Raw genomic sequence first — 16,089 nt, 5'->3', positions numbered from 1 at the left:
CCTGTAACCATCACTGGGTCAAAAAAGACATTTTCAGCACTCTGAAAACCTCTGGATCTTTGTCTCTTCTAGAGAGACAAAGAGACTCCCTTATAGTTTTTTATAGTTGCAGCACACAAGTGTACATCTCTAAACATTCTTAGTTGAGGTTTACCTATTTTTGTTTAATGTTACATAAATGGAATTATATGATAGTGTTCATCCAGGTCTAGCTTCTTTCACTGAATATGGTGCACTATACATTACAATTTACTTATCCATTTTATTGTTGATGAATTTTGAGTCCAGCTTTCAATGATGAATATTGTTCCCTTGAACATTCTTGTGCATGTCATTGGTACTAATACAACATTTCTGTTGTACATAAAATGTCTGGTTGATAGAGTTTGCAGATGTGCAACTTTGGGGCTCAACTGGTTTCCTAAAATGGTTATACTATCAGAAGTTCAACCCAAGCACTTAGTATTATTATGTTACTTTCATATTTTAGTCATCCTTGTGCATATGTAGTATGACCCTGTTGGATCCGAGTTTTCTTTTTCTTCATTACCAACACGGTTACTTTTTCATATATTTATTAACCATTAGATTTCCACTTTGTCTGCTTCTTTCTCATTAATTTCTATAAGCTCTTAAATTTGTTGGTTATTTTTATGGCAAATATTTTTTTTCCCATTCCTGATTGTCATTGCATTCTTTAAATATTGTCTTTTGGTAAACAGAGTTCTTAAATGTAATATGGTCTGATATATCATCTTTTCTTCTTTAAGATTCATGCTTTTTATGTTATATAAGAAAGTTTTTTCCTACCCTGAGTATTCTATTTTTATAATTACTTTAAATTTTAGTTTGATCAATTAAAATGGTTGGCACTATTACATTAAGTTGAATTTTTGTAGGGATGAGCCAAGCATGTATCTATTGACCTTTCAATATTTTTTCTTCTATTAATCTTGTATATTTTTAAAATTTAGATATTATCAATTTTATGTGAGCTCTATGTATATATGTTCATCATGTCTCATTAAAATTTGTGTTAATTTTTAAAAGAAATTTATTCTAATTTGTTACATATGACAGCAGAATGCATTTCAATTCATAGTATACATATAGAGCACAATTTTTCATGTCTCTGGTTGTACACAAAGCAGAGTCACACCATTTGTGTCTTCATACATGTACATGGGGTAATGATGACCATCTCATTCCATCATCTTTTTACCCCCCTGCCCACTCCCTTCCCTTTCCTCCTCTTTGCCCTATCTATAATTTATCTATTACTCCCATGCTTCCCCTCCCCAACCCCATTATGAATCAGCATCCTTATATCAGAGAAAACATTTGGCATTTTTTTGGGGGGGGGTTGGCTTACTTCACTTAGCATCATATTCTCCAGCTCCATCCCTTTATCTGCAAATGCCATGACTTTATTCTCTTTTATTGCTGAGTAATATTGCATTGTGTATGTATACCACATTTTCTTTATCCATTCATCTACTGAAGGGCATCTAGGTTGGTTCCACAGTTTAGGTATTGTGAATTGTGCTGCTATTAACATTGATGTGGCTGTGTCCCTGTTTTTTATTCCTTATAGAATGAGGAGTGGAATACTGAGGAGTGAAATAGCTGGGTCAAATGGTGGTTCCATTCTCAGTTTCCAAGGAATCTCCATACTGCTTTCCAAATTGGCTGAACCGATTTGCAGTCCCACCAGAAATGTATGAGTGTGCCTTTTCCCCCACATCCTCACTAACACTCATTGTTGTTTTTATACTTAATAGCTGCCATTCTGACTGGAGTAAGATGAAATCTTAGAGTAGTTTTTATTTGCATTTCTCTAATTGCTAGAGATGTTGAACACTTTTTTTTTCATATATTTGTTGATTGATTGTATATCCCGAGAAGTGTCTGTTCCATTCCTTGGCCCATTTATTGATTGGGTTATTTGTTTCTTTGGTGTTAAGATTTTTGAGTTCTTTATATATCCTATAGAATAGTGCTCTATCTAACCTGCTTCAGTCTTTTTGCTAAGGATTGCTTTAGCTATTCTGGGTCTCTTATTTTTCCAGATGAATTTCATGACTGCCTTTTCTATTTCTATGAGGAATGTCATTGGAATTTTAATTGGAATTGGTAAAAATTTGCTCCCATTCTGTAGGTTCTCTATTCACCTCACTTATTGTTTCTTTTGCTGAGAAGAAGCTTTTTAGTTTGAATCCATCCCATTCATTGATTCTTGATATTAATTCTTGCACTATAGGACTCTTATTAAGAAAATTGGGGAATAATCTGACATGATAAAGATTTGGGCTTACTTTTTTCTTCTCTTAGGTGCAGGGTCTCTGGTTTAATTTCTAGGTCCTTGATCCACTTTGAGTTGAGTTTTGTGCATGGTGAGAGACAGGGCTTAATTTCGTTTTGTTGCATATGGATTTCCAGTTTTCATAGTCCCATTTGTTGAAGAGGCTATCCTTTCTCCAGTATGTGTTTTTGGCACCTTTGTCTAATATGAGATAACTGTATTTATGTGGGTTAGTCTCTGTGTCCTCTATTCTGTACCATTAACCTACAAGTCTATTTTGGTGCCAATACCATGCTGTTTGTTACTATTGCTCTGTAGTATAGTTTAAGGTCTGGTATAGTGATGCCACCTGCTTCACTCTTCTTGCTAAGGATTGCTTTAGCTATGTTATTTTTCCAGATGAATTTCATGACTGCTTTTTCTATTTCTATGAGGAATTTCATTGGAATTTTGATTGGAATTGCATTAAATCTGTATAATGCTTTTGGTAGTATGGTCATTTTGACTATATTAATTCTACCTATCCAAGAACAAGGTAGATCTTTCCATTTCTAAGGTCTTCTTTAGTTTTTTTCTTTAGCATTCTGTAATTTTCATTGTGGAGGTCTTTCATCTCTTTCATTAATTCCCAAGTATTTTATTTATTTTGAGGCTATTTAAATGGGGGTAGTTTTCCTAGTTTATCTTTCAGAGGATTTGTCCCTGATGTACAGAAAGAAATGGCTTTGATTTATGGGTGTTGATTTTATGTCTTGCTATTTTGCTGAATTCATTTATTAATTCTAGAAGTTTTCTGGTAGAATTTTTTTGATCTTGTAGGTATAGAAAGATCATATTGTTGGCAAATAGCGATAATTTTAGTTCTTCTTTTCCTATCCATATCCCTTTAATTTCTTTCAGCTGTCTAATTGCTCTGGCTAAAGTTTCAAGAAAACTGTGTTAAATAGAAGCAGTGAAAGAGGGCATCCCTGTCTTGTTCCAGGTTTTAGAGGGAATGCTTTCAATTATCTCCATTTAGAATGAAGTTGGTCTTGGGCTTAGCATGTTCCTGTTATTCCTAGTTTTTCTAGCGTTTTGAACATGAGGATGTGGTGTATTTTGTCAAATGCTATTTCTGCATCTATTGAGATGATCATATGATTCTTATATTTAAGTCTATTGATGTGATGAATTACATTTGTTGATTTCCATATGTTGAACCAAACTTGCGTCCCTGGGGTGAACCCCACTTGATTGTAGTGCACTATCTTTTTGATACATTTTTTTTGTATTTGATTTGCCAGAATTTTATTAAGAATTTTTGCATCTATATTCATTAGAGATATTGGTCTAAAGTTTTCTTTTTTTGATGTCTCTTTGTCTAGTTTTGGAATCACAGTGATATTGGCCTCATAGAATGAATTTGGAAGTGTTTCCTCTTTTTCTATTTCATGAAATAAATTTGAGGAGTATTGGTATTAGTTTTATTTTATTTTTTTGAAGGTCTTGTAGAACTCAGCTGTGTATCCATCTGTTCCTGGGCTTTTCTTGGTTGGTAGGCTTCTGATGGAGTCTTCAATTTCATAGCTTGAAATTGATCTGTTTTACTTGTGTATATCATTCTGTCAGTTTGGGAAAATCATGACTCTAGAAATTTGTTGATGGCTTCAATATTTTCTATTTTATTGGAGTACAAATTTTCAACATAATTTCTAATTATCTTCTATATTTCTGTAATGTCCATTGTGATAGTTCCTTTTTCATCACAAATGTTAGTAATTTGAGTTTTCTCTCTCTTTCTCTTTGTTAGCATGATAGTTTATAAATTTTATTTATTTTTTCAAAGAACCAACTTTTTGTTTTCAATTGTTTCGTTTCTTTCAATTTCATTGATTTTAGCTCTGATTTTAAATATTTCCTGTCTTCTACTGTTTTTGGTGTTGATTTATCCTTCTTTTTCTAGGGCTCTGATATGTAATGTTAGGTCTTTTATTTGCTGACTTTTTCTTCTTTTAAGGAATGAACTCCATGCAATGAACTTTCCTGTTAGTAGTACTGCCTTCATAGTGTCCCAGAGATTTTGATATATTGTATCAGTGTTCTCACTTATCTCTAAGAATTTCTTAATCTCCTCTTTGATGTCTTTTGCAACCCATTGTTCATTCAATAGCATATTATTTAGTCTACAGGTATTGGAGTAGCTTCGAATCTTTATTTTATCATTGATTTCTAATTTCATTCCATTATGATCTGATAGATTGAAAGGTAGTATCTCTTTTTTTTTTTTTTGGTAAGAGTTGTTTTGTGGCATAATATATGGTCTAATTCAGAGAAGGATCCATGTTCTGCTGAGAATAAAATCTATTCACTTGTTGGTGGATGAAATATTCTCTATATATCTGTTAAGTCTAAGTTATTGATTGTATTATTGATTTTTATAGTTTCTTTGTTTAGCTTTTGTTTGGAAGATCTATCCAGTGATGAAAGAGGTGTGTTAAAGTCAACCCAGAATTATTGTGTTGTTGTCTATTTGACTCTTGAACTTGAGAAGTGTTTTTGATGAACAAAGACGCTCCATTGTTTGGGGCATATGTATGTATAATTGTTATGTCTAGTTGATGTATGGTTCCCTAAGAAGTACGAAATGTTCTTTTTTGTCTTTTGTGATTAACTTTGGTTTGAAGTCCATTTTTTTAAAAATATGAAGATGGAAACCCCTGCTTTTTTCTGCAGTCCATGTGAGTGAGATGTTTTTTTCCAAAATTTCACCTTCAGTCTGTGGATGTATTTTCCTATGAGATGAGTCTTTTGGAGGCAGCATATTGTTGGGTCTTTTTTTTTTAAAATCCAATCTTCCAGTCTGTATCTTTTGCTTGGTGAGTTTAGGCCATTAACATTCAAGGTTATTATTGAAACATGATTCGTACTCCCAGTCATATTTGTTTATTTTTGGTATTTAATTTGACTTGGTTTCTCCTTTGATTAATATTTCCTTTATTGTAATACTTCCCTTTCTGATTTTCATTGTTTTTTGTTTCCTCCTCATGGAATATTTTGCTGAGGATGTTCTGTGGTGCTGGCTTTCTAGTTGTAAATTCTCTATATGTTGAACCAACCTTGCATCCCAGGGATATACTCTAGTTGACCATGGTGCATTATCTTTTAAATATGTTTTTGTATCAGATTTACTAGTATTTGATTAAGAATTTTTGCATCTGTATTCATCAGGATTATTGGTCTGAAGTTTATTTTCTTTGATGTATCTTTGTCTGGTTTTTGTATCAGGGTGATACTAGCTTCAGAGAATGAGTTTGGAAGGATTCCCTCTTTTCTCTTGTGGAATAATTTGAGGAGGATTAGTGTTAATTTTTCTTTAAGTGTCTGGTAGAATTCTGCTGAAAAATCCATCTGGTTCTGGGCTTTTCTTTGTTGGTAGGCTTTGGATGGCATTTTTAATTTGATGACTTGAAATTGATCTGTTTATATTTTCTATGTCCTTCTGGTTCAATTTGGGCAAGTCATGTATCTCTTGAAATTTATTGATGTATCAAGGTCTATTTATATACATATATATTTTATGCATATTTATAAACATTTTAAATTTGTTATATATATGATAGTAGAATGCATTACAATTCATATTACACATATAGAGTATGATTTTTCAAGTCTCTGGTTGTACACAAAGTAGAGTCACACCATTTGTGTCTTCATACATATACTTAGGGTAATGATGTCCATCTTATTCCACCATCTTTTCTACCCCCATGTCACTTCCCTCCCCTTTGCCATATCTAGAATTCATCTAATCCTCCCATGCCCCCCACCCACAATGTTATGAATCAACATCCTTTAATCAGAGAAAACATTCAGCATTGTTTTTTGGGGGGGATTGGCTAACTTCACTTAGCATCATATTCTCCAACTCCATCCATTTACCTGCAAATGCCATGACTTTATTCTCTTTTATTGCTGAGTAATATTCCATGGTATATCTATACCATATTTTTTTTATCCATTCATCTACTGAAGGGCATCTAGGTTGGCTCCACAGCTATTGTGAATTGTGCTGCTATGATGTGGCTGTGTTCCTGTAGTATGATGTTTTTAATTCCTTTAGGTATAGACTGAGGATTGGGATATCTAGGTTAAATTCAAAATTTAATTTATTGGTGCATAAATTTTCATAAATAGTTTCTGATTACCCTCTGTATTTAAGTAGTGTCTGTGATGATATTTCCTTTTTAACAACTGACTAATAATTTGAGTTTTTCCTCTGTTTCTTTTTGTCATCTTGGCTAAGGGTTATCAATTTTGTTTATCTTTTCAAAGAATCAACCTTTAGTTTTGTTGATTTTTTTTTGAAAAAAATATTTTGGGGGATTTCAATTTCATTGCTTTCAGCTCTGATTTTAATTATTTCCTGTCTTCTAATACTTTTGGGTTTGATTTATTCTTCTTTTTCTAGGGCTTTGAGATGTAAAGTTATGTCATTTATTTGGTGACTTTCTATTCTTTCAACAAATGAGCTCAGTGCAATGAAATTGCCTCAGAACTGCTTTCATAGTGTCCCAGAGATTTTGATATTTTGGGTCACTATTTTCACTTACTTCTAAGTATTTTATTATTTCATTCCTGATTTCTTCAGATATCCATTGGTCATTTAATAGTGTATTATTTAGTCTCCATGTGTTAGAGTAGCTTCTATTTTTTATTTTATTGTTGATTTTTAATTTTGTTCCATTATGATCTGATAAAATGCAAGGTGTTATCTCTATTTTTGTATTTGTTAAGAGTCACTTTGTGGCCTAAAATATGGTATATATTTTAACCATTAAATCCCTGAACCTGAATCATTTAACACACAAACAACAAAGAAAGAGAGAAAGAGGAGAGAAAAAAATATATAAAATAAAATAAAGGTTCTTTTTTCATAAAAGAATATTTATTGCTACATAAATGTTGCCATATATTATATGATATATTAACATATTTCATTAGATATGAAGCATATTTGTGGTACTATATTGTCACATAAAACTTTAAATTAAAAAATAGTGATTTTTTTGTATTTTAAAATTGTTATTATTTTTAATATGTTCTTTTTAGATATACATGACAGCTCTAGAGTGTATTTTGACATATTATACATACATAGAATATTTTTCTAATTAGGATCCCATTCTTGTGATTGTACATGATGTGGAGTTTCACTGGTTGTGATTCATATATTAACATAGCAAAGTTATGTCCAATTCATTCTAGTGTCTTTCTTATTTCCATCCTCCATCCCATACCTTCATTTCCCTTGGTCTAATCCAATGAACTTCTATTCTTCCCTCTATCTCCCTTAATTAGCATTAACATCCACATATCAGTAACAATAAATGTTAGCAAGGATTGCAGGGATAAGGGTACACCCATATGTTGATAGTGGGACTACAAACTGGTGTAACCATTATGGAAAATAGTATGGAGATTCCTCAGAAAACTTGAAATGAAACCACCATTTTACCCAGTTATCTCACTCCTCAACATATTCTCAAGGGATTGAAAATCAGCATCCTGAATTGACATGGCCACATCAACATATATAGCAGTTCAATATCCAAACTATGGAACCAACCTAGGGCCCTTCAACAGATGAATGGACAAAGAAAATGTGGCATACACAGTGGAATATTACTCAGCCATAGATAAGAAATTATGGTACTTGCCAGTAAAGCATAGAACTGGAGACTATCATACTAAGTAAAATAAGCCAATCAAAGTAGAGTCACATCCTTTGTGTCTTCATATATGTACTTAGGGTAATGATGACCATCCCATTCCACTATCTTTCCTACCCCTATGCCCCAGTCCCTCCTCTCCCTCCCCTTTTGCTCTTTGCCCTATCTAGAGTTCATTTAATCCTCCCATCCTTCCACCACCACCCCCCTCGCTCTGCAGCATATTATGAATCAGCGTCCTTAAATCAGAGAAATCATTCGGCATTTGGTTTTTTGGGATTGGCTAATTCCACGTAGCATTATATTCTCTAGCTCCACCCACTTATCTGCATATGCCATTATTTTATTCTCTTTTAATGCTGAATAATATTCCATTGTGTATATATACCACATTTTCTTTATCCATTCATCTACTGAAGGGCATCTAGGTTGATTCCACAGTTTAGCTACTGTGAATTGTGCTGCTGTAAACATTGATGTGGCTGTGTCCCTGTAGTATGCCTTTTTAAAGTTCTTTGGGTATAGGCTGAGGAGTAGGATAGCGGGGTCAGATGGTGATTCCATTCCCAGTTTTCCAAGAAATCTCCATACTGCTTTCCATAATGGTTGCACCAATTTATAGTCCCACCATCAGTGAATGAGTGTATCCATTTCCACACATCCTTGCCAACATTTATTGTTGCTTGTATTCTTAAAAATTGCCATTCTGACTGGAGTAAAATGAAATCTTAGAGTAGTTTTGATTTGCATTTCTCTAATTGTTAGAGATGTGGAATATTTTTTCATATATTTGTTGATTGATTGTATATCTTCTTCTGAGAAGTGTCTGTTTAGTTCCTTGGCCCCTTTATTGATTGGGTTATTGTTTTTTTTTTGGTGTTAAGATTTTTGAGTTCTTTATATATTTTAGAGATTACTGCTCTATCTGACATGCGTGTGGTAAGAATCTGTTCCCAATTAGTAGGCTCTCTATTCACTTCACTGATTGTTTCTTTGGCTGATAAGGAGCTTTTTAGTTTGAATCTATCCCATTCATTGATTCTTGATATTAATTCTTGCACTATAGGAGTCTTATTAAGAAATTTGGGGCCTAATCTGACATGATGGTGATTTGGGCCTACTTTTTCTTCTATTTGAAGCGGGGTCTCTGGTTTAATTCCTAGGTCCTTGTTCCTCTTTGAGTTAAGTTTTGTGCATGGTGAGAGATAGGGGTTTCATTTCATTTTGTTGCATAAGGATTTCCAATTTTCCCAGCACAATTTGTTGCAGAGGCTATGTTTTCTCCAATGTACATTTTTGGCACCTTTGTCAAATATAATATAACTGTAATTATGTGGGTTATTTCTGTGTCCTCTATTTTGTACCATTGATCTACACATCTATTTTAGTGCCGGTACCATGCTGTTTTGTTATTATTGCTCTGTAGTATAATTTAAGGTCTGGTATAGTGACACCACCTGCTTCACTCTTCTTGATAAGTATTGCTTTAGTTATTCTGAGTCTCTTATTTTTCCAAATGAATTTGATGACTGCTTTTTCTATTTTTATGAGAAATGTCATTGGAATTTTGATTGGAATTGGTCATTTTGACAATATTAATTCTGCCTCTCCCAGAACAAGGTAGATCTTTCCATCTTCAAAGGTCTTCTTTAATTTCTTTTTTTAGTGTTCTGTAGTTTTTATTGTAGAGAACTTTGACCTCTTTTGTTAAGTTGATTCCCAAGTATTTTTTATGCTATTGTAAATGGGGTAGTTTTTCTTGTTTCCCATTCAGAGGATTTGTCACTGATATACAGAATAGCTTTGATTTATGGGTGTTGATTTTGTATTCTGATACTTTGCTTGTTTTTTACTAGTTCTAGAAGTTTTCTGGTGGAATTTTTTGGGTATTCTAGGTATAGAATCCTATCGTTGGCAAATAGTGCTGATTTGAATTCTTCTTTTCCCTTTAATTTCTTTCATCTGTCTAGTTGCTCTTGCCAGTGTTTCAAGAACTATGTTAAATAAAAGTGGTAAAGAGGGCATCCCTGTCTTCTTCCAGTTTGTAGAGGGAATGCTTTCAATTTTTGTCCATTTAGAATGATGTTGGTCTGATTAAGCTATCTTAATTCAAATTGTTACAATGTAAACCTTTTATAATAGTTGCATGCCATTAAGCCATGTTAATTTTTAAAACATACTGACTTTTACGTCTTCCTTTTTTATTTTTACTGCCTCAATACTTTAGACCCTCATCAGCTCACACCTGGGATGCTATATTACCCCAAAGCTCTGGAGGGATAAGATTTGATTATCACATAATAAAGACCTATGGTTTCAAAAACTTTCTTTCAGTGGCCTCAGATTCTTAAAAATGGCTGAGAAGACAGCAGTATCTATAAGACCTCTAATAAGACAGCAGTATTTTATAATACCTTGAATTAGCTTCCTTGTTCTTCTCCAACCAATTCAATCTCTTCCTGCAAGTAATATCCCTTTGACTCAAGAAATAACCAGAATACATCAATAACTAGGAAAGAATTTTTAAAGAGTTTCAAAGAAGTTTGCTACCCCCAGCAAATGTAAGAAATTAAATGAAATTAATAAGCATGTAGTTCAGATATAGAATGTAATTAGTAAGCATATAATTATTTATACAAAGAGTATACCTTATTATAAAATGTCTATATCTTCTTTGTTATTAACAACATGACTAAACTCCCTTGTAAATCATGGAGATATAAGCACAAATTTTTATTCAAATATAAAATTAGTTAAATAGGTTTAACAAAACCAGAAATGTATATTTTGCAATATGTATTAAAATGCTTTTTTTTCTTTTCTAGGACACATCGAGCAAGAGCATATTTTAAAAGGAGTTTTTATAAACAAGCAATTCAGGACTTTTCTATTGCTATTCACTTAGATCCTAATAACTGGTTGTCATTCTATTATCGAGCTTGCTTACTTAGAAAGACTAACCCTCGTAAAGCACTACAGGATTATAGCATTTCAGGTAGTTTGCTTTCAACTGCACATACATACGCATCTGATCTGAAGTTCAGCAGCTTAGTCTCATAGAGAGAAATATGGATGTGGGATCACTATTATATCTATAATACTATATACTAGTATTCATATACTTACATATTAAATATATTTTAGATTATACTATTGTATATGTATACATACCTCTGTGTGTGGATATATATATATATATATATATATATATATATATATATATCACTTAGGACAGTAATAAAATTGTCCAATAAATGTTAAAGATTATTATTATTATCCTAGAAAATATCTTGAGGATCCTTTTTGGTCACGAATGATAAAACTTGCTAAGCTAGCCTATAGGAAAAGACTAAAGCCAAAATCAAGTTGGTCTACTCTGAACAATTAGATAATAGAGATTTTAAGTTATCGTGATAGTCTAGAAAGGGGAGAATGAAAGAGGCGAAAGTTGGAAAATTGGAAAATGTGAGGAAAAAGCCTTTAGAGAAAGACCAGAGAGAAATAGATTCAGCCAGATGGCAGGGCCGTCTGAGACTGGGTCTCAGTGTGTATTTATATATATTATATAACACTTACAAGCCACATGATTGAGCTACAATCATTCTAAAATGTCCTTTTGGTATGTGTGAGTAAATGAATGTGTGCATATGTTTCTCTGTAATTATGACAAGGGGAAACTATTGTGTTAAGGAAATCTTTCTGTAAATATAGTTCTGGAAACCATTCTGGAAACTCCATTCTATTTCCTAGTTAGCTTGCTTAAATGGCATTAAACTGTCCTGGTGGTTTGGATCCTATTCTAAGTCAGCCCATGGATTTGTCCAATTCCATATTTTTGATGCTTAAATTAAAAATAGGCCTTGAGACATCTCAGAAGCTAAAGTATGTTAACAGCCAAAAATGGTAATGTCTTCTTTACCCTCAGTCAATGCATCCCTGGTTTATATGTGTCCAGCACAATTCTTGATCATGAGTAAGTGACCAGTAAATAGTCAACAGTGACATGGATTGAGCCTATCCTAGCAGATGAAATCCAGCCAGAACCCAACTCTCCAATGACTGTGCTCACCCAGGTGCAAAATTGTAGAATCTCATCGTTCTAGATTCTCTCTATCTGGAAATTAAGAAGAGATAGATTTCCTTCTCTGTGGGAGTCTGGCTAAGATGATTGCTGCTAAAATATTTCTAAGTCCTTTTGCCTCCTGAAGTCATCTTGTCCAATAATATTCAGCTAAAATAGCCCCGTTGTCTCCTGAAAGGAGCCTAGTGCTCTGCCTTCTCTTTCTAAGGACTCTTGGGAAGGTATGCTGAAGATTTTCATTCAATGATCTCATCATCTCTGAGTCTAATTTCTGCCCTCAGCTGATTCTACATCGCTAGCCTTCTTACTTCTTGTAGCTGCTGTTCTCTCTGCTTCGATTCTTCCTAGGTCTTTCCCTCAGTCACCAAAGTAGCATTAACAGAAACAATTCATGCATAATATAGAACAGCTTAGAGTTAGGAGGATAAATGTGGCACACACAACTTAAGGATCTCTATAGGTTTTCCTGGCTCTATCGGCCTGTCTCATATGGCCCTGCCATCTGGTTGAATCTATTTCTCTCTGGTCTTTCTCTAAAGGCTTTTTCCTCATATTTTCCTCTTTTCCAACTTTCGCCTCTTTAGTTCTCCCCTTTCTAGACTATCAAACGATAATTTAAAATCTCTATTATCTAATTGTTCAGAGTAGACCAACTTGATTTTGGCTTTAGTCTTTTCCTATAGGCTAGCTTAGCAAGTTTTATCATTCGTGACCAAAAAGGATCCTCAAAATATTTTCTAGGATAATAATAATAATCTCTAACATTTATTGGATATTTTGTTACTGTTCTAAGTGCTATATATGGAATATCTTAATGACAGTTCAAACAATGACATCAGGTAGGTGCTATCATCATCTAAATTCTATTGATAGTAAAGCCTAAGAATAGAAAGGTTAAGTAACTCTAATACTTATTCCTTAAGAATTTCCCCATTGTTTTAGAGCAACTTTCCATACTGTAGTGCTTTTTCCCTTGCTAGCCTACCATGCTGTGAACTGAGCAGTCATATGGCATTCAGGTGGTCATTTACTTACTCTAGGATCGTTGCAGATGCTGATTACCCTTCCTCAAACTCAGAAGTGAGAATATTTGTGTTCCAGACTAAGAATATTTTTGGCAAAACTTTCTTCCTAACCCAGGAAGGGCTTGAGAAGCTCAGAAGATATATGTCAAACCTTGTATAAAACATAATTAACACACTAACTTATTTTTTAAAGTGAATGGGAGTCAGTAAGCCAGAGACATGAGGTGACTTCTAGGCAGGTTACTGGTAAGAGCTGCACACTGGACTCACCAAGAGGAGGTTCTTTTTATCATGTAAACTGTGATTTCATAGTCAAGTTGCTTGCCTCATTTCTAAGTTTTGCCTGCCTTAGAGGAGCTCCTTTGTGGCTACCTTTCCTGGTTTATGAATAAGCCTGACTTCTGCCATATGTCCTGATCTGGGTTGGTACCTGAACCTGTTCTTTGGCCAGAAACAGTGTCTTTGTGATAATAACAGGCTGTCAAGGGTAATGACACCCTTCTGACGGGAGTTATATTCTATGCCCAACTTTGCCAATGCCTTGCATCATGACTCTGGTCAATGTACCTGGCCCCCTTGAACCTTAATCTCCTTCTCTGGAAAGTGAGTGGACTCCATTAGATTACCACCAGGATTTCTTCCAGTTTTAATGGGTTTGTGAGCCTTAATAGCCACATTGTTAACTAATTAACAAATGCATTTTTTTATGTTCAATACTGTTTATACTCACAAAATACATTCATCATAGATATATTTTGTTTTATGTAATGTTAAAAAAGAATAAGCAGTAGAAAGGGTGTAGGCTGAAATCTGACCCAGATATGATTGTTCAAAACCTGAATAAAACATATTCTTTTATTTTAAAGTTCTCCTAAATGACGGCTATGAGAATTTTAGTTGTTTTCTACATCGGGGCATAGTCTATGTAAATCTAAAACTTTGGTGGCTGGCAATTTGTGACTTTGAAGCTGTTATTTCTCTAGAAAGGTATGTTTTATTTTTATACTGGTTTTACTTTTGTTTAAAATTAAAAAAAACAAAAGAAAATAAACATTTTTTTCCCCTTATCATCGATAACTTAAAATGAGGCAATTATAAAATCATTCTAGAATTAGAATACCACTAAAATTAGACTACTGCTAAAATAAGAATTGTTTGTGTTAGGTGAGAGGTTGAATAGGTTTCAAAGGAGTTATTTCCATAGATAATAAATCAACAAGCTCTTAGGAGGGGTTGGAGGATACCCAGGCTAGAGCTTTTGGAAATTTCTGGAAAATCATTATCAAGTTTTAAAATAATGACAAATATTCTGCTTAATGTATCATTGTTATGCACAAAATACAACTCAGTGGAAAGAAATCCTCTATTTTGAGCTCCTGATTTCATTTTTTAGTAAAGCAAAGGAAAAAGCCAGTAACATTTAGAGCATAGTTTCAGGAAGGAACACAGATTGAAAGTCAGACACATTAGTCAAAGAGCCAGATGTAAAATAAAGATTTTAATTAAATAATTCCCTTCTTTCCAATGAAGTGTTCATTAAATGGAAGTTGTCAGAAAGAGTAACAAATCAAGCTAATTTTATGTTGACTAGCAGACTGTTTACTTAGCTATCTAATGTGAACTTTGAACTTGTCTCCAGAAAGTCATGGAGGATAGTTCCATAATGACTGTCGTGATTTTCTTTTGGACCTTTTTGAGCCAGATAGGAAAAGACTTTTCTCGTGCAAAGAGTCAGAAAGTAGGTGGTAGGAACTGTGGTGTCTAGGCAAAGGGTTAGGGGTTCCCTGAGATTGGATCATTGAATGTGTAGTTTCCTTATTTTGAAAGAGACATCAAACAAGATAATGTCTAAGGTCATCTCTATACTGAATATTATTTGAGTCTAAGAGAGAAAAGCAACAAACATCAATGCGGATATGGTTTTTAACCTCAAGCCACCAAACCGTTTTTCACTGTTATTCATAGCTTAAAGTAAAGACTTTTGAATTGAGGAAAACTTGAGCTTGAAATTCAAGGTAACTCAAGATTAAGTCAAGGAGCAATAAAGTATTAATAAGAGTCTAGGAGATTCCATGAATTCGGTTCCTAGCATAGTCTCTACAATTGTTAACTCCAAGGATTTAATAAAGGGCATTTATAATTTTTTAATAGAGCATAGTAGTTAACTAATTCATATTTCTTTGGTAAAACATTAAAAAACCCTGATGTATATTGATGTATATATTTCATTAGGTTCATACATAATTGGAGAACATTTTGAATAATTAAAAATGTCTAACAAGATTTTATTTTCTTGTTTTCCTAGAACTGTTACTTTGGCTTACATAAACATTGGCCTCATATATCTGCTACACCTGGAAAACTACAATGAAGCTATTTGTTGGTTTTCTGAGGCTATTAAAATTGATCCTTCATGTATTCAAAGCTATATTTGTAGAGCAGAAGCCTATTATAAGGTATTTAGTGTTTGAGAATTTTGAATACAAATTTTAATTTTATGGCTATCTGTTCAATTAATTTTAAATGTTTTAATGTATTATTTTCCTTAGCTAACTATAGAAACAAATGGGCTTATAAGCTATAAATGTTAAGCATGTGTAGTTAACTATAATTACATACTCACAAAGTCTCTGCTTATGAGATGTGCGTTTTTATTGTCTTTCATTTTAAAAATAATACTGTATGTTTTTTCCTTATTTTAAAAGCAATATGTATTTATTATAGGTAATGTATTTATCTAAATAAATAAATAAATAAATAAGTTTGATGAAAAGTAATAAATTAAAAATGGTCCATATTCTCTAGGGATAACTACTATTAACATTTTGGAATCTGTTGTTCTAATGTTTTGTGCATGGGCACACTGGTGAGTGGGTGGGTTCATAGAATGGGATCTCTATGTAGAATGGTAATCTAACCATTAAAACTTTCCTTTAAATTTTTACAAGTTAAATTTTAAAATAAATGTAATCC

General features: G+C 33.2%; 1 protein-coding gene across 1 annotated transcript in view; it reads left to right on the top strand.

Moving 5' to 3' along the window:
• The window catches only part of TTC6 (tetratricopeptide repeat domain 6), a gene marked incomplete at both ends in the record, with an annotated part of 192,057 nt that overhangs the window by 128,206 nt on the left and 47,762 nt on the right, over positions 1 to 16,089 (top strand). Inside the window, 3 exons of the mRNA XM_081292914.1 lie at positions 10,836 to 11,005; positions 13,983 to 14,103; positions 15,422 to 15,572. Of these exons, the coding sequence (XP_081149040.1) occupies positions 10,836 to 11,005; positions 13,983 to 14,103; positions 15,422 to 15,572 (442 nt within the window). The remainder of the gene's footprint in view (positions 1 to 10,835; positions 11,006 to 13,982; positions 14,104 to 15,421; positions 15,573 to 16,089) is intronic.

The sequence above is a fragment of the Spermophilus citellus genome (assembly GCF_964194105.1).
Source record: "Spermophilus citellus genome assembly, chromosome: 4".
NCBI classification, from domain to species: Eukaryota; Metazoa; Chordata; class Mammalia; order Rodentia; family Sciuridae; genus Spermophilus; species Spermophilus citellus.
Note: the sequence above shows the minus strand (reverse complement) of the source record. Positions and strands in the feature narration are given on the sequence as shown.